This window comes from Cinclus cinclus, chromosome 2, assembly GCF_963662255.1.
Source record: "Cinclus cinclus chromosome 2, bCinCin1.1, whole genome shotgun sequence".
In the NCBI taxonomy this organism is placed as follows: Eukaryota; Metazoa; Chordata; class Aves; order Passeriformes; family Cinclidae; genus Cinclus; species Cinclus cinclus.
The window spans coordinates 28,677,799-28,702,827 of record NC_085047.1 but is presented as its reverse complement, the minus strand read 5'-3'; the positions used below and the strand labels follow the sequence as shown (position 1 = coordinate 28,702,827).

Sequence of the window (25,029 nt, the reverse complement as noted above, 5' to 3'; positions counted from 1 at the left end):
TCAGAACACTGGGATCTTGTCCCTGCGCACCGTATCCAGGTCATCATCCAGAGTCAGCAGGACCTGAGGAGGAAAGTGCAAACCAGATTCAGGTCTTACTAGCCAGGATAGTCTTCCTTTCAGATCTTCAGGCCCTGCCTTTATGGGAGGTGTTCACAAATCCATGAGTCATTGGTCACAACAGCCGCCTCTCAGCTTCCCCACAACAGCTGTGTGACCCACAGCCCCAGAGAGAATTTGAGGCCAGGAGGCACTGGGAGAATGATAAGGTAAAGGAGAAAGCCTGATCCCACTGACAAGGAGCATCCCACTGTGAAGGATGTCTGGAGGCAGAGCCAAGCAGAGGAGTTGGGGCACTTCTGTGAGATCTGGAGCAGTTACAGCTCCATGTGGATAGAGGGAGGCAAGGTGAAAGGAGAAGGTGAGGTCATCCACCAGAGTGGGAAGCTCAGCAGGACTCACCAGAAAGGAGAAGAACAAGGCAGCTGCAGAGAGGAAGTGCCAGACATCGTGGTCATCAAAGAATCCCAGCAGGATGCATGGCCGGTTCTTTTCCCGGGACTCTGCTGGAGTCTCCTAGGAGGGAGGCAGAGGGTCAGGACTTGATACCACCCCTACTGGGCCCTCACTGGCCACACTAGGCCTTATAGGGACCACCCTGTCTTAACCCTCCAAGCAGGATCCAGGAAAGGGTGCTGTGCTGACTAGAAATATGGTATGGGCAGGCCAGAAACAACACAGTGTTATACCTGGACCTCAGAATGGATGTGGGACCACAACCCACGTGCAAGGGGAACCCTCTGGTCTCCACATCTCAGGTCCTGCACAGCACAAGTTGCACAGCCTCCACCAGACCACCCTACAGCTAGCCCCTCATTTCCATGGAAATGGATGTGACATCCTGTTAGAAGGCACCCAGTCAGGGTTTAATGGCCTTCCAGGTCACCAAGAGCCCTAACAACCCCAGGCAGGTTGACCTGGTTGACTCCAGGTGGCCATCTGCTCCAGGAATGTCTTCTACCAGCAGTGGTCAGGATTTTCCCAGTTTCCCTTCCAGATCCCCAGCTCCTCCTTTGTCCCCTGGAAAGGACCAGTCATCTCCAGATCACCTGGTTATAAACAGCCTCTACACAGCTACAGTCATTTTTGGCTCAGCACAGCTTCCCATGCTTCCTTCACAAGTCTGCTAAATCAGTTGAACCCTTTCAGCTCCCCATGAGCAGCCCAAGACTCTTCTCCAGAATTGTTTTTGTGCAAAACAAACACCAGGAAGGAAAGATTATGAGAAAGAGACAGACAAAAGAACAGAAAAAGGAAAATTTACCTCCCAGCTGCTGAGGGTCTGGAAGAAGAAGTAGAGGGCAGCTGCCCACATCACTGCTGTGGCCACGATGCAGAACATGGGGATAGGCAGGAGCTTCTCAGAGCTGCGGAGCTGCAGACGGGGACACACTCTGATTTCTTTCCAGTGAACAGAGCCATCCACAGGGCTCACACACCAGCCTGTACTATCTGCATTTGTGAAGGGCTGCCCACCCCCCAAAGACACAGCCCAGCCGCCACTGAAATGGTTACACACCATACCTCCCCAACACTCTGTCCCACCCAGACCCCCACAAAGGTTCTTCCACATCCCTCTGCAGCACCACAGGAACCCAAATTGCAGCCAGATAAAAGGCCCTTTCCCTTTGGAGACAGGGCCTCAAGGACAGCTACAGCTGCCTCCTGTTACCTTCATGATGATGTAGAAAGCCAGATACAGCAGCAGGTTACAAATGAAGATTCCCAGTATGTAGGAGGCGAAATCTCTAGGCCGATACACCAGACCAAAGATAGCACTGAGAGAGAGGATAGAAAGGACATCAGGCAGCTTCTTTCACTGGAGACAGGGTACCTCCCCAAACTGACAGACACACATTGTTCTACCCCCAACCAGGACTGCAGGACACAGCACCAGTGCCACAGCTTCCCAGTTCCTTGGAGGAAATGCACTGTTTGCCTCTGTTCCCAGCCAAGGAAATTCAGCCATGGTCAGCTGCTGAAGCAACTAGAGATTCCAAAGGACAGGCAAGGGCCCTGGATTGCTTCCAACCCATGGCTAAACACACGTCACTTGGCAGGATCTGGCCCTACACCATACATTTGGTAGAAGGTACATCCCTGAGAAGCAGCTTTAGTGAAAAGCATGAACCTGGGGCAATGATTTTACGTCTCATCCAAGAGCTGATTCCTCCCATGCAGTTACTGCTCAGCCAGGCTCTGTGACTGAGGGTCTGCCAGGTCTCCTGAACCTTGGCTGTACCAGAGATGCCCCAGCTCTATGGGAAGCACAACACAGCAGCACAGTACCAGGCCAGCCCTGCACAAGCTCAGACATGAGCCATGAGACACTCCCAGCTGAAACACTCCATGTTGCTCCATGTAGCTCTAGTGCTGCACTGCATCCTACAGATCTGCCTGCCCCCCTCAGATCAGCCTTCCTGCCAAAACATGTCAGAAGGGCCCCAGCACAGGATTATTGCACAGACACTGCTGCATCTTCCCATCACTCCAGGCCACCTGTGTCCCAGTACCACATGCACAAATACACAAAGCACCAACATTCCAGTACTTACAAGGACCAGTTGACTAGGTTCCCAACAATGAGCAGTACCATCCTGTCCTGGAGAAAAGACACTGATGATCATGTGAAATGAAAAGAGTATGCAAAAAGGCCTTTGCCTCAGAAATTCAGGAGAGCATTACATGAGCATTTGGAGTCCAGTTCCTGCAAACACACATGGCACCTGGCTCTGTGGGAGCTTTTATCAGATGGATACTGCTCTGACCCTCAAAAATTTTAGGAAAGTGTTGCAAGGAGACTAAGCATCTAAAAAAGGACAAGCTCAGCACTTAAGGGATCAGCCTCAGGAGGTTCTGTGAATCCTTTGACTGCTTCTACTGTTTTTCTTTAGATTCCTTCCTTCCCACTGTTTTACAAAAGAATTACTGCAGAGAGCAAGGATGTGCTTGAAAGAGGTAGCAGGGGATGCTTTGGACAGCATCCTGCACATATTCAGGGAGCTGTTTTTTCTTGCCATCTCACCATTAGCTGGGTAAGCACTTCAGCAACAGCAGGCAGAAGGATTAAATCTGTGGGGCATGTGCATTTATGCTTACAGCTGCTTTCATGATGTAGCTGTTTCAGGGTGGCCAAGCTTACTTCATGCCTGAGTGGACCAAATTTGCTTATTCAGAGATAGGAGAATAAATAAAAAATTAAGAAGAAGGATGCTTATATGGATAAAAACTCTATGTGGCTTCAAGCTGTAATTAGCACTTTTTGCTAAGGAGAAAGCAATCAGAGGGACACAAGGTAACAGCCACCGTTTCTTAACTTTTTGCTATCTGTCCTGAGGTGCTGCAGAAATAGCAATTACTTTTGCTTAAGCCACAGGCCCAAAATAGCTGCAGCCTTCCCCAGAGAGGCTGGACTGCACAGAGCCTCATACCTGTTCCTCTGAATGGATGCTCCCAGAGGACAAGTGCAAAGGCAAATCCTGTCACACTTCTATCACCTTTGCTCTGATATTTTATTCACCAAGGCTGAGATCAGGGGAGGCCTGGAGGTTGGGGGTAAACCACTCCAGCAGAGACCTACACTTACCCAACCATTCTGGGGGAAGGCAAACAGGGAAGTGAGGACCATCACTTTTTCAAACAGCCCCACCTCTTTCCTCTGCATATTTCCTAAAGAAGTGAAGAATTGCTGAGAGGTGCTGGGATGACAAGTCACCTACCATGTACATTGGTCGGCTGCACTGCTGGATACAGTCTGTGTACAGCACCATCACTGCTCGCCGAAATATACCCACGTCTGTCAAAGGAAAGGATAAAAAGCTAGAACAGGCAGCACAGTGAGCTCTTAAATGCCTATGAGGAAGAAGCTGACACCCACCAGCTGTCAATAGAGAACCCCAGGTGTCAGCAGATTCCTGTCTTGCTCTCTGGAAGCAGTCTGTGCTGAGCAGAAGGGCATCCACCACAGGATGTGGATGACAGTTGGCCAGAACAAGAGGTTATGACAAAAATAAATTTAAAAACCCCCTCTACACTAGCACTGCCCAGAATTCACACAGGCCCTGCTTGTATGTGTGAAGAGGCTGGGTTTGCAACCCCATCTCTGGAAGAGAGGTGTGTGTATGTAGGAAGGGGGAAAAGTCCCTTCCATGGAACAAGCTGCCAGAGCAGGGAAACAGCAGAAACAGGCCCCATAGGCTTTAGAGGGTCGTAGAGGAGCAGAGCATACTCAAGGCACTCCTGCTCTCAAAATCATTGCAGAAGCTTCACTGCAGAGACATCAGTGGCAGTGGGGATAGACAAACATGCATGAATGTGCATGTTCCCCTTTAGGCACAACACAGAGCTTGAAAAGGCCCCTGCACCATGATCTGAGTTCCCTTGTGCAGGATCACTCCCTTCCTGCCAAGAACAGGACTGGCAGCGCTGCTGGCAAACTAGTTTCACTTCCCAAAAGCTGACCCCAGGTGGCACACGATCCTGCCTCCCCACACACATCCACGCAATCCGTGGCTGCTACACCTCAGCACAATCGGTTCAACAGGAAGAAAAGGAAAGCTGTGGACAGTTACCTGAGTCAGGGCCATCTGAGGCAGACAGGGGCATAAGAGGAAGAAAAAATAGGTTTATAAGCAGAGCACAAGAGCCAGGCTCCCCACCAGACCCTCTCCCACCTTGCTGCATGACAGGGTGTAGGTCACCTTTCTGAGCACAGCACTAGGGAGAACTGCAGCTGAATGGCAGCTCCCTCAGAGCTCAGCAGTCCTGCCACACAGAGCACACAGCTCCTGCTGATCCCCACTGCTATGGGAAGCACAAGAACTTTAGAGGCCAGGAAAGCATCAGATGGATAAGAGGACAGGGCAGCCCGAAGAGGGGACACAGGACTGTGCTGCACAGGCAGGTGAGGACAGGAGGCCCCCACACACCCAGGAGGAGATGGTTCAGTTCACAGCACTCACCGATCTTGAAGCGACCCATGTAGTAGATCTGGGTGCTGAGAGCTAGTGAGGCCAAAACGTGGATCATTGAGAAAATAACCCAGAACCACATGTCATTTTTCCCAAACACCTGAAAGCAAAGACATTTTAAAAGTAAATTGAGCCCTCTTTCAGCAGGACAATCCTTTCCTGTCCTGTATCACCGTGGGACATTAAACAACATCAACGAACACAGAAAAAAAACCCCTAAATCTTCCAACCAGAAAACAAAGTTCAGAGAAGCAAGAGGAGCTCAGCATCCTGGACAGGAGACCATTCTTTCTGAATGCCCCTTTAGAAAAGGCTGGATGGACAGCAGCTGGCCCAGGGAAAAGAAATGCAGGGACTCAAAGGCCAGGCAAGCTCTCTCTGCTGAGCTGGGCAGCAGCTCTCTGGCGAGGAGGTAGATTTTTACAAAGGCAGTCAGGGAACTGACCATTTCTTTTAACAACTGTACTGAAGTACACCAAAAAGGATAGAGCTGCTCTGCAGGCAATTGCTCCTACTGTGTATTTTCATTTTATTTAAGGACTGGAAGTAACCTGGAAGTACGTTCATACAAGGAGTCCAGAAACTCTGATCTGCCATCAGTGTGTGAACACTTCATTACCCCGAAGCAAAGCACTGACCTGAAATTCTCACTTTGTGTGGACCAAGGAAAAAACTCACACACCAAAAAGCAAGCAGAAAAGCCACCTCTCCATGAATGGGACAAGGGAGACATGCTGCTTTCAAGCTCCACTGAATAGCTTCAAAGCATCCCACAAAAGAAGACAGAGCAATCCATAATAAAGTCTCAGTGTTTTGAACCTTGTCAAGATCTACCGCACCTATCAAGAGATACTTGGAAAGTTCCAGGTCCACCAGGTCCTCCTGCATGCCTTATCCCACAGACAGTCTTGTAAACAGAGACCTCTGCATTATGTGGTAGTGAGGAGCTGACAGTCCACTGGGATCTAGCTGCTAGTTCAGAGCAAGAATTCCATGGATTTTGCCTAGTTACTGATGAATGAAAAGGAGTCCTTCTAAAGAAGAGAAGCAGAGACCTCCAAGGTAAAGCACAATTTGAGGATTCTGACGAGCCCAGCTCAGTACTTGCAATGCTATGAGCAATCGGGCAAAGTCCTGTAGCTTCTGCCCCAGTGCCATTCCATGGGCAGGTACTCCAGATATTTGCCTGAGAGCCCCCCAGACATTATCCTAGCCCTGCTCCTCTTCAGAGATATGAAAAATCAACTGCAGGAGCTGTGACAAACAACATGGAATATTCTAAAAGAGAGAAATAGGCACAAGCAACTAGGTATAAGATACCTGTCTTGGAAACCCAGCCAGCCTCTCCCCTCTATTCTCCAGTGTGAATCATGCCACAGGAAGACCATCTGTGCGCTTGGACATGTATATCTGGATGCATGAATTTCTCCTCTGGAGAAGGATGACATGTGGTGGGCAAAGCCCAGAAAAAGAGCCCACCTATAGGAAACTGTTCTGCTCTTCTCCTACCTGAAAACTCAGGGAAAGGAAGGAAGAAAGCCCAGCAGAACTGAGAATTCAAAAGCTAACAGCTGCTTAACACACTCTTATCCTAATCCGCTGCTTTCCCCAGTCATTTTCACACCTAAGCCATGTTCCCAGCCATGCCACCTCCTTCCCAGAGAAGCAGCCAAGTAAGAGGGAGGCATACCACTCCAAGGACAGCCAGTGAGATCACCACAGCAAACGAGGCATAGGCAGAGTAGGCGCTGGCATTGATGTCTGGATGCCGGGTCTGGTAGAGTTTGAGCATGCAGAGTCCTGCAATCATGTACATGAAGGAGGTGTCTGTGGAGGGACACAACACAAATGGCACAAACAGTTACGCCAGTGGCCCCAGAAAGCTGCTCCAAGGACACACAAAGCATCAGATCTGTGCCTGCCAGCCTTGGGTTTGGCCCAGCTGCTGCACTACACTATATGGCACTTGATGCTTTGCCACCTCGCAGTAGCACATCTTCCATGCTCTGGGGCAACAAAAACTAAAGGGGATCAGAAAATAAGTGCCCACAGGGCATCACAACCTCCTGACTGAAACAAGCAGGCTCCAGGGTGACTTGTAAGGGTAGAGAGATGGGAAATGCCAGCAACTCACCAAGAGACAGAACGTGGCAAATCCTACCTCCAGTTTAAAAGGAGAAAGGAAACTCAGCTTACCAAACTGGAAATTGGAGTAATTAGGGCAGACGTGGTAACAGGCACTGAGCACCCCTTCCATCATCAGGGCAATGCCCATAGCATAAAAGAGACCAAAATGCTTTGGGATCCCATAGTCCTGGAAGAGAGCAGAGCTGTATAGTAAGTGCCTTCAGTGTCCTGATGACAGACAAACTTCAATTCTCCATCACTTCATCCCTCCTAACTCCTAGACAAGTCTTCCAGTCACATGTGCACCACAGTGTCCTGTGTGCAACCACAGGCTCTGGATTTAGACACATGGCATAGCCAGGTGAATCCACACAGTAAACCTAAGCTAATCATGCTGAAGTTCTGATCTGAAAACCTCAGTGTCTTAATACTGACATCATGAGACTGAAAATCTCTGTCCTGTACCTCATGCCATGCTACATCCTGCCCAAAACTGAGAGAAGACTGACCAGAATTACTCTTGTGGTCAGTAGGGTCTTAGAAGGACCTGATCAGAGCCTATCAGCCAATGTGAGAAGGCATATCCATCACAATTTGGCCAAGATTTCACTTGAAAACCACAAGCAGCAGACTCTTACAACTGCTAATGCTTTTACTTGCTACCAAGCCCATAAGAACAGAGCTGTCTCCAGAAACCACCAGCACCTCTGCCCACAGGGCTGCTCCATCCTCTCCAAGAGACTGCAGAAGCTCTGGCTACAAGAAGCTCTGCTTCAGAGACTGAGGCAGCCAAATTTCTCTGAGTTATCACAAACAGCTCTTGTGTAAGACAAATCAAACTTCACTATAAAGAGAAGCATCTTGGGACACTCATACTGTCCCAGTTCCTCCACAGCAAGTACTGCAGCAAAAACTAGATCCATGGGAGTCCTTCCTCTATTAATCTCCTTGTCTTCACAGGCCTGGGCTGGGTCACCACCATAGCAATATGGACATACTGGAAGCAGTAAAGAATTGAGGTGTGCAGGAACATAAGCATCCCACTTAGACCCTTTTGCACAGGAGGAAAAAAAGAGGAACCCTCTTTTAACCCTCCAGCAAAGAAGACGAGTGGAAACCCATTGTGTATCACTCTGGTTTTTAAGTTCGCTCTACCCTCCCTGCCTCCACTCAGCCCCAGGCAATCATGTTTCCTACCAGGGTGTAGATATCTTTCATCTCCATGGCCCGACGGTGGAGGATGTCCCTGCGCAACACAATGAGGAGGAAGAGAAAGCCCAGCATCATGTGGCCCACATTGCTGAGGATGTTGTTGAAGGCACTGCAGGAAAGAAGAAGGTTTAAGACAAAGGCAGCACAGCAGCAGGAAGCTGAAGAACCATGGTTTGTGATAAGCTGAATCCATTTTGCTCCCCCCCTCTACCACCTTCCACCTCAGCAGCTGCCGAACTGCAATTTTACACTCTAGATGATAATTTTAGTTTGAATAGTTCACTTGTCCCAGTTAATTTAACACTTCTGTCCCAGTTAATTTAACACCCAACTCTGGGTTTTCTTTGCACTCACACATTAATTTAAAGAAATGCTACACTGGAAGGACCGATCTGAACGTCTTTGCTGACCTGCTGCTCCTTGGGTACAAGTGTCCAATAGAGCACAGGAGCACCTCATTGCTGTGCCAATCATTTGCAAGGGGCACCAAGATGCCACAAGTTCCAGGGTGCGGGTGTCTCGCTGCAACAGAGCACCACTGGTGAGCAAAGCACAAAGATCAGAATCCTAAACTCCCAGTGGTCTTATCAACACTGCTACTGTGAGCCTGGCAAGCATAAAATCCTGACCCGGGCACAGGACAATAACTCAGAAGGCATGAGACAAATATGCAGTGATGAAAGGGCTCACTCACCTCAGTACCCCAAGGGGATGAGCACACAGGAAATTGTAGTAGCAGATGTCCTGATTGCCTGTCACATTCACTACCTGGAGAGAGAGCAGGTGGGAGGCCTGGCATTAGCAAATCCTCCCAGCTCTGGGGGGGGTTGCCCCATGCAAACACCACACAAAGACAAGATGTACCAGGACACAGCCTAGCTCTAGCACTGGCACAGGGGAGTACTGGCATCTGCAAGCAAAGCTTTTAGGGTGGGACAAGATGTTGTCACAGGCCACAGACCTGATAATGGTCTTCAGAGGAAACATTGTGTGCTCTCAACCCCCCCCCACTAGTAGACCTGCTTGCAGATATCTGCATAAGAGCAGGATAGCAAAGCCTGGGAGAAGGGAAGAAAAATCACACCAAACACTACTACTTGCTTTCAGCTGTCTCTTAGAGATAACATCAAATTCTTCCTGTCTCTAAAATGAAACAGGATCCAAATGAGACATTAGTTGAGCAGGAAAACAGCAGCACTTCCCAAGCAGAAACAGCAGCGCAACACCCAACGATCCAAGCTCACTGTAACATCAACACAGTGCAACGAGAGTAGGTAAGGTAAACTGCTCCTCACACAGAGCAGAACTCCTGGGTGATCCCAGTTTCACTGTGACTATCATCCTTGCACAACACAACCACAGGGCAAGTTTAAACTAAGAGGGGACAGCCATGGAGCCAAACGCACCGTCTGGTAAGTGATGACAAGCTGGATGACCGGCAGGGCATAGAACACCGCAATGGTGATGATGTTCCTGCGGAGGGGAGACAGCAGCAGCAGTTACACACACACACCAAGACCAGGGGTGCATACCCAAAAGAGTGCCCCACAGTGCTCGTGGAGGAATGTACACACCTCACTGCTCTGGGGTTATGATCCCATTGTGACCCCCTGAAGCAGAGGAGCACATGTGCTCATGCACGCAGGAGGCAAATGCTAAGGGCACAGGAAAAGCCAGGATGTCAGCCACAAGCTCATGTGTTTTAGTGCCAGTTTCTCCCCCTTCCCATTACATTCCAGTGCACTGGTTGTTACCACACTTAAAAGCGATGACGCAAAACAGAATCCATTGTCAGAATCATGTGTGCACTGATCCACAAATATCCTTGCTTGAGGTATGTGGGATCTGCAGTTACTGATTGGAACAGGGTCAGAATGGGTAACAGGATAGTTCAGACGTGGTTCAGAAGATGGGCGTATGGACACACTACAATCAGAGACTCTAGGTCCAGAGTTTGGGCCTTACCAGTTTCCCTTCTCCTTACCAGAAATAGATTTTGTATTTTTTGCTGACAATCCTTCGGTCTTTCCTGGACAAGTCTGATAGATAGAGGAATACCTAAAACATTAGTGGGTGGGGAAAGACAGAATTAAACACAAAAGAACCAATGTAAATTATAGATGCCAGTAGAAGATTTTGACATATTTGCAGCTTGGTGGTATTTGGACTGGTTTTACACAGTGAACTCACTGTGTGCCTTCATTCTATGGGAGTGAGTTCTGCACAATCCTCTGACCTCTAGGAATGGCTCCAACCACACAGAGCAATGGAGGATTCACAAAGGGAGGGAGTTTGAGAGCTGCTGGCTTAAAGCCGCTCTGTATATCCATTGTAGTCACACTACTTGTATTAAATAGCCACCTACTGTTGCAGATTATTTTCTCCCTATCTTCACACCTCCTTGAACTTTCTGGAACACTCTCTGAGCATTTTCCTCCTTTCTCAATAGTCCCCAATACGTTTTGACTTTCCATATTAAAGCACTCAGAGCAGCACTCTTATCGCAGTGGGAAAACTTTCAGTGACTGAAAAAAAGACTAACAAGCACACTCAGCTGTATTAGATGAAATCCACCCTGAAAGGGAACAGGATTTTTGAGATTTCAGTGAAGTGACCAGTTCTGGTCATGGCCTGGACGTGCCCATGGACCAGTACAAGGACCACAGCTGCAACACCAGCCATACCTTAGTGCGGATGATGTTCTTATCACTCTCAATTTCTGGCATGGTGTCGAAGTCACTCTCCTCCTCCACAGAGCTGTCTGTGTCTGAACCAGCTGGAGGCCTGCATTCCGGGGAGGACAGCTGACGTCCACCGCTGGAGCTGGACTCTTCTGGCCAGAGCAGGGAGAAGGAAACAGGCAGGGTAAGCGCTAAACCCCTCTGTGCCCAGCAAGAATAAAGCTGTCCTTGATGCTTTGACAAGTTGATATGGCCAGTTCAGGAAAAAGAAATTTCCTTGATCCCAAACCTTCCAAAAAGTTTTAGGTGATCAGCTAACAGCAATCTGAAGGGCCATTACCTTCCCCTCTCTGCAGCATTTTAGTTTTTAGTCTGCTTTTATTTTATTACTTTTAATCTCTCAACATTTACTACTCTCTGCTAGCCCGGGCTCTGAAAGCTGGAATTCTGAGACAAGACAAATAGCTGTAGAGAAAGAAGTAGACTGCTACGGGTCAAAAACACACCTAGTTAACCTTCAGAATTTATGTAAGGTTTATATATGTCTAAGCTTTTCTAAAAATACTCTAGAACAAAAGGCAAAGAAGAAAGTAATTTTTTCAAAGCAGGCAGAGTATTGGCTTTGTTCCCATTGCATCCCCACTACTGGCCAAACACAGGTCAGCAGGACCTGCCTGCACTTCCCAGAGGCTGGGCAACTCCCAGCTCATTGCCCACATCTACATGGGCAGAACACAGGCTTCTTCCTCATTTCCCAAATGCTTTTAAAAGATTTCTTCGGAAAAAGGGGAAAGAGAAGTAAAATGGTAATTAAGCCCTTAGGAAGGTTTTTCTCCTCTGCTGCCAGGGCATGATTCACCTGTGGGCAGTACGACATTATTTCTTCCCTAGTGAAGCCCCTGGAGGCAAGAAACTCTGTGTTGTGCTTTATGGTACACAACCCTTCAGCCTCCCAGGGATAGGCATGCTTTGGTTTAAAGGCAGGCTGTGAGCTACTAATAGGCTTATAGAAGGTTGCCTGCAAGGGACCTTTCTCAGTCACTAGTACATGTCTTGTCTGAAGCAGCATGGTCACCCACAGCTCTCAGGCAACAGTAGCTTTGTTTAAGACACATTTCCAATGACAGTCTCTTGGGGCACCTCTTTCAGATTTGCCACTTTTATTATGTAGATGCTTTTCCCCAAAATGCAACCTGAGCCTCACAAACTGCAATTTGGTTGTTTGAGGCTTTTTTCCCCCCCTAATAGTTGCAAGATGCTCCTAAAGTAGCTTGCAGCTTTATTCTCCTCTGGTGTTAAATCACCCTAAAAGTGCCTTCCTCCACCCCAGGGAGAAGCCTCCCTGTGCCCCAGTTCTGGAATATACTGTACCAATAGCACCATAGCTGCTTCCCTCAGGAGTGCTGGCTGAGATGGGGTGTGAAGAAGTCATCATCCCAGATCCTACAATGGAAACAGACCCAGGAGGGACAGTTAGTTTCATGTCAGTGCTTCAAAACGTCTCTGAAAGGAATACAAACAGCTTGAAGAGCTGGATAAAAGGAACATTTCTCTAAACAGATGGCAGTCTCCCTCAAGAGCATACTGTGCAAAAGGGAAACCCTTGTTCTGCAGTGTGAAGGAAACCCATTCCCTTCAGCCGCCTCACACAAGGTGCCAGTGAGAATGGTAGTATAAGCCTCCCTCCAGCACCCTGTACAGATAACACTGTGGGGCTGCAAGACTGGTAAATTTTAGAGCAAGTCTCATTATGTTCTTAACAGCCTTCTGAATTTCTAATTCTTCTCCTTCCCTATCTCATGCAACTCTTCATATACTGCTACCTTCAGCTATCCCTGAAGAGTCACAGACTTAGGCAGGACAGCTCCTACATCATTTTAACCAATCAAGGAGAAAGGAAAAAAAATGTTTTATGCAAAAAGTGGTAATGATCTCGTGCTGGTGAAAGAAGGGCAAGCCTTTGAGGGCTAGGAACATCCTGCCTCCTGCCCACACATATGAAGCAAGGAGAAGTGCTCTCTTCCCTCCTTTTGCTTCCAGTGGTGGATCTGAGCAGCTGACCTACATGGCAGGAAACAAAGCCAGCTGAATCCCTAAGGGAGGGAAGCAAGAGCAGCAGGAACACATTTTCCAGCAGTGACAAACAGTGAGACAGGTAAAGTTGCTTTAAAGCTTTACCTCAGCAACAATATCATGTGGTCAGTCAGCAGCAAAGCAATGCAGAACATGGCTTAGTATTAAAAGCCTTACTGCAGCCCGGCAATGGCCTGGCTTCCCAAGCTGCTTCTCTGGCTTCCCAGTACATGACTGGTCTCAAACTGACAGGCACAGGCAGAGTGCTCTTTCCAGCTGGAAATTCTGGGCATTTCTGTAACACCTTGCATAGGTTTTTATACCATTTTCATTAGACACAAACGTACAAAGATCTAAAACTTGTCCCTGACTGACGTCAAGTCAGGGAAGCACCCATACAGCAATGATATTTGATATTTCAAATCCCAATTTCTGTTTGTTTTTTGGGGTTTTTTGTGGTTTTTTTTTTTTGTTTGTTTGTTTTTTGTTTGGTTGTGGGTTTTTTTTTTTTGGCATGTCTGCTGTGCTTGTTGGGCTGGGGGCTAAGACTTGATCTCAAATTCTGTCTCTTTTATACTCCTGCCCCATCCCTCTAACAGAGAAAATAAACAGCTCAGAGGAGCATCAGAAGTGAACATGGCATGGACTGAGCACCAGAGGCAGGGCTTTGGCACACTTCAGCCCCCAGGTAACAGCCCTTGAGCCCTGAGCTGAGATTGACAGGATGTTGTTTTAGGTTGCTGCAGGAGGAAGATGCAGCTTCTGCTCATCACCTCCAATCCAAACTCCCTTGCTCACGGAAGCTTTTCCTGTTGCTTTAAAAGTCATTTGGAAATCCAGATCACTGGGAAGAGGGCAGAAGCATTTTCCTGTGTTCACAGCAGCAAGGCTCAAGCACAGTTCCTAGGTCTGACAGTCCTGTTCAATGAGGATACTCCCTCCTAATTTTTGACAGGCTTTATTCTCTCAAGTGACCTGTCAACCTTCTCTCCCAAGTTACCAAAGATTTAAATTTGCACAAAGCAGGCAAGCCAAGGAGAAAAGGCATTCTGCCCTGTCTCTAACAGCCACTTTGGACCCAGCTCACCCACTAATTTCCATCCCACTTCCCATTGTGAGAGTGAGTCAGCAAAGCAAATGTACCACACCAGGCCTGGTTCCTCCAACTATTGCCTCCACCAGATAGTGAGGATGCAGAAGGAAAGGTGTGCCATGGGATTCAAAAAAAGAAAAAGTGAACCAGGGAAGCCAGAAATAAGATGGATAACAAGAGCAAAGAGGCACATGGAGTGGCCGGACATTCCAAGACCAATGGCAAAGACACATTGCTGAGCACTTCCATCCAGTTCCTCGGTGAGGAAAAGGAATGGGGAGTAATGAAGAAGGCAAGATCCAGGGGTACTTCCCAAGTAAAAGAAATTCCAAAGGGTGGGAAGAGGAGAAAAAAAACAACAGAGAAAGCCAGAGTGTCCACTGATCTGAAAGACAGGGAATATGCTAATTACCATTTTATAAGCATCAGTCAGACACACCCTGAAGAGACAAGAGATGAAGAAACAGCGCGTGGGCAGGACATGATTCCTCCCCAGAGGAAAGGATGTGACTGCAACATGAAGTGCCAGGCAGGTATGTGAAAGTGGAGATGGATTACAATGGAGAGGACAGGTCACAGAAGCAGTAGGGACCTCTGAGAAGAAAGCTGTAAACTATGAAGGAACTGTACTCCACTCTCCCTTCACAGGGATGCTGTTCAGTAGTCCTCCCTGCTTAGCAACCCAGTTCTCTACTCTCCAAGTCCTTACTAAGTCCAGCATCTGTGCCCTACAGCTTCTTTGGGAACTTTCCAAACACCAGAATTTAACTTCCACCTCTCAGCAGGACACCTTAGAAGGCAGCTCTTAAGCTGGCTTGAGCACATTAAATCTCAGCTGCAGCATCAGCAGCGCTCCCTGGATTTCTGGTCTCACCTCTCTGGCTCAGACTGTGCCTCCTTGTCTTAGACAGTGATTCCTTGTCAGCACCCTGGAGCTCTTCCACAGCCATGGAGAGGTCCATTCAGCTTACCCAAACTCCCCAACACACAAGTCTTTCCCATTTCTCCAGTGCCTTAAGACCTGCTCTTGTTTTACAGCAGGATCCATCCCAAATGATATAAAATTAGAATATATTTATGGACATTTTTACAGTTCCCTGTTCATGTTGTGAAAAAACCCTTTCACATGTATTCCAGACACAGGGATATATGTGGATCTTAGTGGCTGACAGAGCAAGTCTAAGGATTCAAATGTCCCCAGGTTCTCAGCAGAAATATTAAGCCAATTAATGCCAGTCAGAGTGAAGTTCCACTGCTGATCCTTTAAACACAGCTCAATTGTACTACCATGCTTATCTGATGGTATGTAGCAGACTGGAGAAATGAAAACACTCAGCATCAAAAAAGGAATAACATCAAGAACCTTTCAATGCTGCCAAAGCGATGTCCTCCCTTCCTCAAGGAGAGAGGTACAAATGACCTTAGCACCAACACTTTGAACTTCATTGCGCTAAATATTTAATCAAAATGAAAAGATGCCCACATTTCACCAGAAAGAAACAACTCCCAGTGCCTCCCATCCACATGACAAAAAATTCCACTTTCACTTCACTGGTAGCTTCTTAGATGCAGGTCTGTTTTTATAGGGCAGAAGGCTGCAGCTTGTGGAAATGTGGGTGCAGCACAAAGTAAACAGAATCCAATGCCAACACAAATATCATAAACACCAGTATCTAACTCTGTTAGTCATTCATTTACCTGTCTGTCTGCAACTTCCAGTGAAAAACAATTTAACATTTAAATTCAATTAAGACATTAGAAGACCATGCTTAAACCAGGCAGAGGCATTCTTAAAGCATAAGAGCTGATATACTCAAAAGTGCCTTGTTTAAAAGTCAACAGACCTGGCATCAGGAACATTGGCCTATAGCCAGGTCTAGGCAAGGCTTGTCCTTCCTTCACCCCTTTAAAAGGCAGCTCCTAGAGGTAGGAGTCAAGACTGGGTTCAGGGCAACTGGCTTCAAAGGCCCTCTCTTGTGAGGGCAGAGAGGAAGCTCTAACACCTTTCCTTAGCACCAGAGACTAAGTGAGCTGCCAGGGAAGACAGCTACAAGACAGAAGGTACTTGACTGACAGCCTGTCCTTTGCCTGGCCTGTGCTGTTCACTCAAAGCTGTCACAGGACAGAGAAGAGACCTTACCATGCTCAGGACTCAATCTCCCAGCTGAAGCTTTCCTCTGAACCCTGCAAAGCAACAGACAGCACTCATGAGACAGCCAACAAATCTCATCACCTGCCAGCCATGGCAGGATTATCTAGGACACCAGTAGGTAAATATGGTGCAAGCTCTAAAAAACCAAATAAAACCAATAAAAATAAGCACAAAAGAAACAAACACAACAACAAAAAAGAAAAATACTGTTTGAACTAGACACAACTCAGCCGTGACTCCTTGCTGTCCACCTCTCTAACTTCCAAAGCAACAGAGGACTTTTTTGCCTCCTCAGCTATCCACCAGAGGCAGGACAATAATTTCCATGACTTATCCCATCTTATATTGCACAGTATGTTGGGAGAGACCCTCACACCACCCTTCCAAACCCATCTTCCCTGCTCAGGGGACCAAGCACGTATGAATCTACTGAACGGGGTAGCAGGATCTAGAGGCACTCACTAGCGTGATGCTTAAGAAGCCCGTATCACCTCCCTCAATGCAGATGTCAAGCAGAAGATGGTAAAAAGCAAAAACAAAAAAACCCCACCAACATATTCCCAGAACACAGAAAAATACCAGCAAATAAGAGCACACACTTAAGTATTTCACTGATTTGTTCCAATGAAATGTATTTTCATTGATGTGTCTTGAAGTTAAGCTATGCCCATGCAATCATTCTTCTCAACACAAGCCCAGACACCAAAGTTTGGGGCAATGAAAGTAGGTAAGGAAGGAAACCAGAATTCTTGGGACTCCAAGGCCTTATTTGTGTCACTGCCACTTATTGCAGTACCCAGTCCAGCATGTTCTCTCACTCCATATCCCAGAATGGTCCTTAGACAATTCCCACCTGCTGCCCAGCATCCTTACATAAGAAAACACAGGGTTGGGGCCCTACAAGATCTAGAGGGCAGACCCTTAGATTTTCATCCTTCCCCTGGTCCCCACAGCAGAGGAAGAAGTATTTTCTGGCTGATGGTGAGTAGGAGCCCATTGAATAGTCATGGACTTCTTCAGCTGCTCTGCTTAGATGCTTGCCACCCCACTCATCCTCAGTTTTCAGCAGGGTGTGGACTTCCTGATGGTAAGAAGAAGAAAGGCTGTTCTTTTATAACCTCTCAACTCACCTAATGTAGTGCACAAAAGCAACAACCACTGAGCCAAGGTAAAATGAGAGGAAACTCAAGAAGCTGAAGAACATGGCCTGGACATAAACAGATTCTGAGGAAAGATAAGGGATCAGTCAGCTCACAGAGCAGGAACAGCACCTCTCAGGGTCAGCACTCTTCCCAATACCACCTTGTAAAAATGCCCAGCCCCAAAGAGCCCTTCCAAACCTCCTTTGCTTTCTTCAGAAGGAATTGACAGAACCTGTTCAGCATTATCGCCCCCAGCTTGTAGCTGGTGTGCCACACAGCCCTTCCTGGAAGGGAGCAGGCTGGAAGTGGTTTTCTCTCTTTTGCTGGTGCTTTCTGCACCATTCCTTCAGAGACTGCTGGCCAAGCCATATCCCTCTATTCAGAAGTGCCAAGTTCCCCTGTAAAGTTGCACTGCTCTGCCCAAAGACACTGACTTTTAATGGAGGGCACAATCGTCACTTGAAGGTTCTTTGTCCGCTGCAGGTTCCAGGTACGGTTGACATTCCCTGTGAGATGCACAGTGTACAGCAAACATAAAAATAATCAACATTAATGATTTCTGGCACTGATCTTGGTTCTCTGAACTTGCAAAAATAACAGGGTCTGGCCTTCCACTAAAATGTGTGGGTGGTTTTGCTTTAAACTGGTTTCTGATCTGTCAATATACAGCTTTTCCCAAACATTTTCACCTTCCTCCCTGTTCACAACCTGTTTTTCAGACTAGAAATCCTTGCTTGAGTCTTCCATATATTGCTTAAGTCTCAATGTCTGAATCCCAAAGGCATCTCATCTCCTATTCATTTAATCCCCAAAGGAGAGCGACTCTCATTACAGGTAGTGGGAGCCTATTTTTGCCTTTGGCCAAATCTCCGTGAGTAAAAACACTTCTGTGCAGGATGCTACTCTAGAAACTTGCTCTGTTTCCACATAGCTTAGCACACCAGCTCTGCTGACAGCATTAGGAGAGAATGACACCCCAAAGGGCACAGTTCTTTTTCTTTGGGAAAATTGGGGCGGAAGGGTGGCAAGGGAGTAGTAAAAAGCTGTTGAGGGAGCGCAATATATCTGTTGGTTTCAGTCTTGCTTCTTCTACAGGGAGGAAACTTTGAAGCTTTGAGAATAGGAGTGTTCCCACTCCTGTTACAGCCACCACAACTGGCAGAGACTTCAATTTTACCACTGCCCAGCAAGAGGACACAGTGTTTTCTGGTTGGAAAAGACACTAAAACAAGTATTTTGTAAAATTATTCTCCCAAAATTACCAGTTTTTTCTGTTCCCCCAAATTCAGAGATTCACAGATCCCAAGACAGCAGTAGGAGAAGATGCTCCCTGCAGGAACTCCATGGAGCCAGAATAGTACAGCACCAGGGAGCAGAGGTGAAAACCAAACAAAAAACATTGCCTGGATGTCTCCAGTGTCTCCCGAGGCACCAGTGGTGCTGCAGAAAAGCACATAACCCTGGCATGCCAGGCACTGTACTAGCCAGCCACTTCCTGCATTTATCAAGACTTTCAACTTGCCCAACAATATCAAATTGATACTTCACTCGTCCTCACAACTACCTGGATAAGACAAACCTACATAATCACCCAGTGGCATCCCACAGGAAGGTCCCAAAAGACACCCACTGCTCCATCACTCAGATGCAGCAATCAAATTCCCTCCCAGAACAATTTACCATTAATTGAAGAAGGCACAGAACCTCCACAGGCATAATCCTCTGGCTTGATGACGAACACAACGAAGAACTGCTCACCTGGGAAATCTTTTCTCTGCACAGAAGGATGGAAGAAGACAGAAAATTCATGAGACACAAAGCCTCTCCCCTCCAATAGGCCAGAGATCAGGTTTTAATTGCTACACAGGCGCCAAAAAACACTGGGACACAAATCAGCATCTCACCTGCACTGTTATGGCTGCCTGCTTTGTCATAGACTGATAAACTCCATTGAACTCCACATTATGGTCCAGGTCATACACTGGGCACTAAAACAGACAGCTAAGGGTTAAACCAGAGACAACATCCAAACTATTTGCAAAGGAAGCCAGCTGGCAAACACAGCACAAAGCAGGGAAAAAAAAAAAAAAAAAAAAAAAAAAAAGGCCCCAGCTGGGGTATCCAAGGGAACAGAATATTGTGCATCTCTCTCTGGTCCTACACTGCAGGACCCTGCATTATTCAGGGAGGTGGGAAAAGAAAATAAGTATGGGGCTATTTCCCAGCTGCAAGCAACAGCCAATCTCCATGAGAGAGAACACCCCAGGAAAGGGGATGAAATATCTAGAAAGGGAATTGAACTGGAAAGGAAGAAGGACATCATATCTGAAAATGAGAATTTCCCCAAGCTGCCTTGAACCAGGGGGAAGTCAAAGGACCAGCATTGTTCCCTCCCTCAGCCACCAACATGCCACCCAGCACCCTCCATAGAGAGACAGACCCATATCACAGGGCAGCAGGGAACCTCACAAGGGAGACAAATTCCCTATGGGGAATGTGTTCCCTATGGATAGGTTAGAAAGGAACAGCTTCTTCACCTTTTACAACACAACTCTGTATGAGCTGCTTGAACTCAGCATCTCTGTCTTGGCCTCCTTCACACAGAATTTTCATTCCTCTTTCAGGGGCTCCCTTCACCACCATCACCAGAGCAAAGCCCTGCCTTGGGCTTTTCCCTCTACAGGGCACAGACCCTTCACAGCTGGACACAGCTCTAGCAGGCACCTCCTGGCCCTTCTCTGCTCGGACTTACCACAATATCCTGGACAGAGACAACAGAGCATGGGTAGGCTGCATCAGACACCACATTAATAATGACTGAATCAACATCCTGAGGAAACTTGTACAGAAAATACTGCAGAGAAAGCAGAGTACAAGAGCCATGATCCAGAAATCATTCTTGGCAGTATCTTCAACACCTTCCTACACTATTTGAACAGGTGTACATGGGCTTTGGATGTGGATGGTTTTCATTAAAAAAAAAAAAAAAAATCAAATATTATGACCTTACTGAAAGACCTGATTTCAAATATCAAGACCTTATATATACTCAAATATATATATAGATATTCAAATATTAAAACCTTACCCTACAGAAGAGCAGATTAAATATATACATTCAACTGTCCCCTTTGCACAGTATGCTATTTGACACAAACATCTTCAACATGCAAAACACAGCATAGCTCCCTTAAGCTTTTTTCCACCTGATGATGCTAAAGTGACTTCATTTTACACCCCATTCCATCTTATGTTGATATGAGCAATTTCCAGATGTTTCCATACTGCTGGCTGTACTTTTTTTATGGAAAACATTACAGATCTTTCTCTGATGAGTTGCCTCAAAGACAGACTGTGAACAGTATTAGGTCAAATGGCTGAAACTCTGTCAAGAGTTTCACAAATAAATGACTGATATTAGTTGCAGGATTTAGGGTTGTTTGTTTGCTCTGATAGCAAAGCATAATGGGGGTTTCTCTTTGCATTTCAGCTTTGAAAAGAATTCAAACTCTAAAAAAAAACTGAGAGACACTAGTATCTGGCAATTTTCCTACTTTTCCTGTGCGGGGAAGGAATGGCCTCTCCTTCTTTGAGCAGGCCCTCAGGACAATTTATGGGGTTAGAAAAAGTTGTTTTTTTCAGATCTGGGAAAAAGATGTCCCAGACAATATCATTATTTGTGTATTTGTCCAGTAAAAAGTTTGATGCATTACTTCAGCCAGCTGCTAGAGAAGTGGGCCTCCTGTGCCTGCCTCTGGAGGCAGTCTTGTTGCAAGGGCTCCCATCATCCCAGCTGGAGGTCAGACCCTGAGAGCTGAGGCTCCAAGCCACAGCTACCACAAGGGGCTAAATAGGCACTTCATACTCCCTCAGAGGGACACAAGGCTGAGGAGAGCCACCAGCCACCTTCCTCCCTTCCATATGGCCACCAGGCAGCCACTGCTGCCACACTGGAAGCTACCACCACCCTTGCTCCAAAACCATCACCACCTGAGACTTTCCCAACTGCAGAGCTTCCTTTCTAGTACATAAACTTTAGTGCTGAGCAAGGGCCACCTGCTTCACATTTCTCTTCCCCCATGCCATTCCCAGGAATTATGGTTCCCAAGTGGGAGGCCAGGGATAAGCAGGAAATCACCCAAGCCTTTTTCAAGTTGCCCATTTCTACTAAAGCATTTATTCCTACTACCCCTCTCCAAGCAGGGTACCTTCCCTGCTGAAGGAGTGCTGGCTCCAACCACAAGTCCCTGCAAAGTGCAAACTCACGGAGTCGGTTTCCTTAGCAGAGCACGTTTTGTTTGCACCAAGCAATGACATGGGCAGACTGAGCTCCTTGTTTTCTCAGGGACACTTTTTCCCTCTGGAAAGTTTTAGGTGCATGAGGACCACCTTTTAGTTCATGAGGACTCCCCTGTAATTTCCTCTAAGCCACACTTGCACCAGGGTACAGAATTAACACAAGGCCATTGAGACCAGCAGTTCTCTGTTGCACACACTGCAAGTTGCTAAAAACACATCCAGCCAATGCTTCTCACCTACACAAGCATATCCAATTTCTGCTTCTGCCCTCAGGCACAAGCTGGGTTCCAGACAACATTTCCTTCAGTTGTTAACGTCTTTTTACAACATCCATCTAGATTTTAAATCATCTTTTTTTTCTTCCCCCTGTAGACTGCTTAATACTTTGATTTACAAAAACCTCAGCATTATATCAATTAAGAAGTAGTCTTCTACTCCATACACCTGGTTATTAATTAAAAGACAGAAATCTCATATTGTTAATTGTGACAAAAAAAAAATCAGACCACAGTCACAAAATTAATTTCATATCCTAAACACTATATTCAAATTATAAAATCCTAAGTAATGAGCGCTTATTAAGAGTCAACATCATTCCCTATGCTTCTGTAGTACAAAACACTACATGAATCTGCAAACCAGATTAAGACATTTGACAGCAAAAAGGATTAGCTAGGATGCCTGGTAATACAAAACCTAAATTAAATGGTGTTATTAACAGTCAAAGCAACAACAAAAACAGAGTCCCAGACAGCCTGGGTAAATCACACACCTTCCTAACTCTATAGGTTCCTGTATTTCTACAATTACTGCCAAGAGCACTTTCATTCAAGAGAGGATTTGTATCTGAAGGGCTCGAAGCAAAGCTATTCAGCTGGAGATGCTGCTCATACGTGCTTCCTTCTGAACTAACAGACATTGATGCCTTAAGTTTTAGCTTTCATATTTTCCAGATTTTGCATTAGTATATAACTCTGAACTTCATATAAAGTGCTAGCAAGTTCTCCTCACAGTTCAGTTAGACAAAACAATCCTTTTCCAGCCCAAGAATTAAGGACACTGCTACAGCTTCAGGCCCAAGAAGTATAAACAACAGCAAACTGAGGAGAGCAATCTGAGAGACTGAGACTTCATAACCTGAAGCTGTAATTGGACAATTAACCCCAATATGTAAAAGGACCAAAACTTGTAAAAGTGTGAAAATGTGTGATCCATCATCCATCTTGGGTGCAGCCTTGGCCAGGCTCTTGTATGTCCAAGGTGTATCCTTTGAAGGCCTTTTTAATAAATACCTACTTTATTCCTTTAACACTGTCTAGCCTCTGTTCTAGGTAGCCTCTCTAGGCATCAATACCACGCATTTCATTTATCACCTTGCAACCTGACCTGCCGCCCTGAGCAAGAAATAACAGTCTGCTGCACCTTTACAGCTTATTTCTGTGTTTATTTTTTCCAGTAAAGACTGCATCTTGACAAGTTATGCTGAGGCAAGTAAGCCAGAACTGGCAGGAACACAACACTGATGTGTACCACCTCACAGAAGTGCAGCAGTCCAATGGCCTCTGGACTTCTGGACATTTCTGGGACTTCCTGAAGTGCCAGTACCATTCATTTCCTCTGCTCATGGGTTTTGGGAGGACCCAAATGTGTTCCTAGAGTGACTGAAGCACTGTTACCTCTTCACTGTACCCACAGAAAAATTCAACAGTAAGAAAGTTTCCCTGCATCCTAAGAAGAAAACTACCTAGTCATAAAAGACTTGCTATCTCTAACAAAAGATCACATCAATCACTTGGATGTTGTAAGACATACAAGCAATCTACACAGGATTCCTCCTTACCTGGGGCTGGGAAGGGCTGGCAGTGAAGTTAAAGGCTTTGTTGGTCCTAGAAAACAAATGCCAGAATGTTGAAGTCTAAAACTTTCATAGCTGGAATACACACAAAGTACCCTCAGATTAAAATATTTTTTTTTCCTGTGAAGGAAAAATAAGGGAAAGAGTAGGCAGATGGACCCTTAAGTGATGCTCAAAATATACATTAAGAAATTGGATTTGTATTCTCACATCCCAACTTACTCAAGTTGGAAGTTCTCCAGCCTGGTGACTAGCAGCTCATATGCAATACTGAATGGTGCCATGGAAGCAATGTCCACAAATATAATCTGGTCAGAGGGTCTTGTTTCAGGTGTTGGCTCAGAGGGACAGAGGGTCCGACTCACTTCTTGGTAATTGTAGGTCCTCTGATACCTACAACAGCCAGGTGAAGGAGGGAGGAGAAAGTTGGATTGGAAAGAGAGAGGGAGAGAGTGAGAGAATGCAGTTAAAAAGTTTTTCAGCACTAATAAGAATGGCATCATTTTTCCCCTGCTTGCATAACTGAAATTCTCATCTGAATGGCCAGGAGCATTCATTCTTTTATTCAGCATTCAAGCTCCACCTCTGCTGCCTCTTGCAATCTCCACAAGGGACTGGTCATCCTCAACATTTCACTTCCCTCAGGGATGCCCATGACAGCTGTGGATCTCTAACATCTGCCATTTAGTGAAGACAAAGAGAGCACAGCCAGCCACCCATCGCCAGCATCAGGCAAAACACTGCAGGATATCTGCTGCTGGCACCAGGATTCAGTCACAGGATGAAGCTTCACATCTTAAATGGTCTACGGCGCCTGAAAATTCTCTATTTGTAGCCCAACGAGCTCTGGGGTTAATGAAGATACAAAGCAGCATTGCTTTCATAAAGAAGCAGTCCCAAAACAACCATCCCCTCGAATAAACTTAATGTAGATGTTCATGAGGTGAGAAACATAAGCTCTTTCCCCCAAATGCACTGTTACACAGAAGTTACAATGCTCTTTCAAGAGCTTGTTCAAACCTTGCCCCAAACCAGAGCACAGGAACTACCTGCACACATGGTAGGCAACTGTGGAATGACAGCAATGATGTGTGGTACATTCAGTGACTGGTGCCACAGGCAGATCCCCTGCAGACAAGCCTCCTGGTACTCTGTGTACATACCTGAGAAGCTAAGAGCCAAGAGCAGCCTGCCAAGTAAGAGGTTAACTATCAAATCCTGGTCTTCCTACACCCAGCTGGCAGTGAGCAAGAACACTCTGCAACCAAGCCCTGCAGTCTACACAGGTTACAAGATGTAGCATCTGAGGGAGGCTGCTGATGAATACAGCTGGTAGAGGAGTGTGTCACAAAGAAGAGACTCCAG

General features: G+C 46.5%; 1 protein-coding gene across 1 annotated transcript; it reads right to left on the bottom strand.

The window, feature by feature from the left end:
* SIDT1 (SID1 transmembrane family member 1) lies at nt 1-23,963 on the bottom strand. Its single transcript, XM_062513081.1, has 24 exons — nt 23,887-23,963; nt 23,650-23,695; nt 20,263-20,364; nt 19,415-19,498; nt 19,191-19,284; nt 17,945-18,016; nt 17,499-17,592; nt 16,357-16,400; nt 12,422-12,493; nt 11,054-11,202; nt 10,354-10,427; nt 9,776-9,842; nt 9,064-9,137; nt 8,355-8,478; nt 7,227-7,344; nt 6,721-6,857; nt 5,022-5,130; nt 4,632-4,646; nt 3,780-3,856; nt 2,616-2,662; nt 1,733-1,838; nt 1,325-1,435; nt 463-576; nt 1-63 (listed from the first exon to the last, which is right to left on the bottom strand). The coding sequence occupies exons 1-24, from the start codon at nt 23,946-23,948 to the stop codon at nt 1-3; spliced, it is 2,055 nt and encodes a 684-aa protein (XP_062369065.1). The 5' UTR covers nt 23,949-23,963.
* Nucleotides 23,964-25,029: the final 1,066 nt, after the last annotated feature.

Excerpts from the sequence above, each read along its gene's own strand:
- SIDT1 (XM_062513081.1), bottom strand. The coding sequence starts at position 23,948 with ATGGCACCATTCAGTATTGCATATGAGCTGCTAGTCACCAGGCTGGAG. Across the intron at positions 6,858-7,226 it reads TTACTCCAATTTCCAGTTTG|ACACCTCCTTCATGTACATG; the intron begins GTAAGCTGAGTT and ends GTCCCTCCACAG. Across the intron at positions 5,131-6,720 it reads CACTGGCTGTCCTTGGAGTG|GTGTTTGGGAAAAATGACAT; the intron begins GTATGCCTCCCT and ends CTTTGCTTTCAG.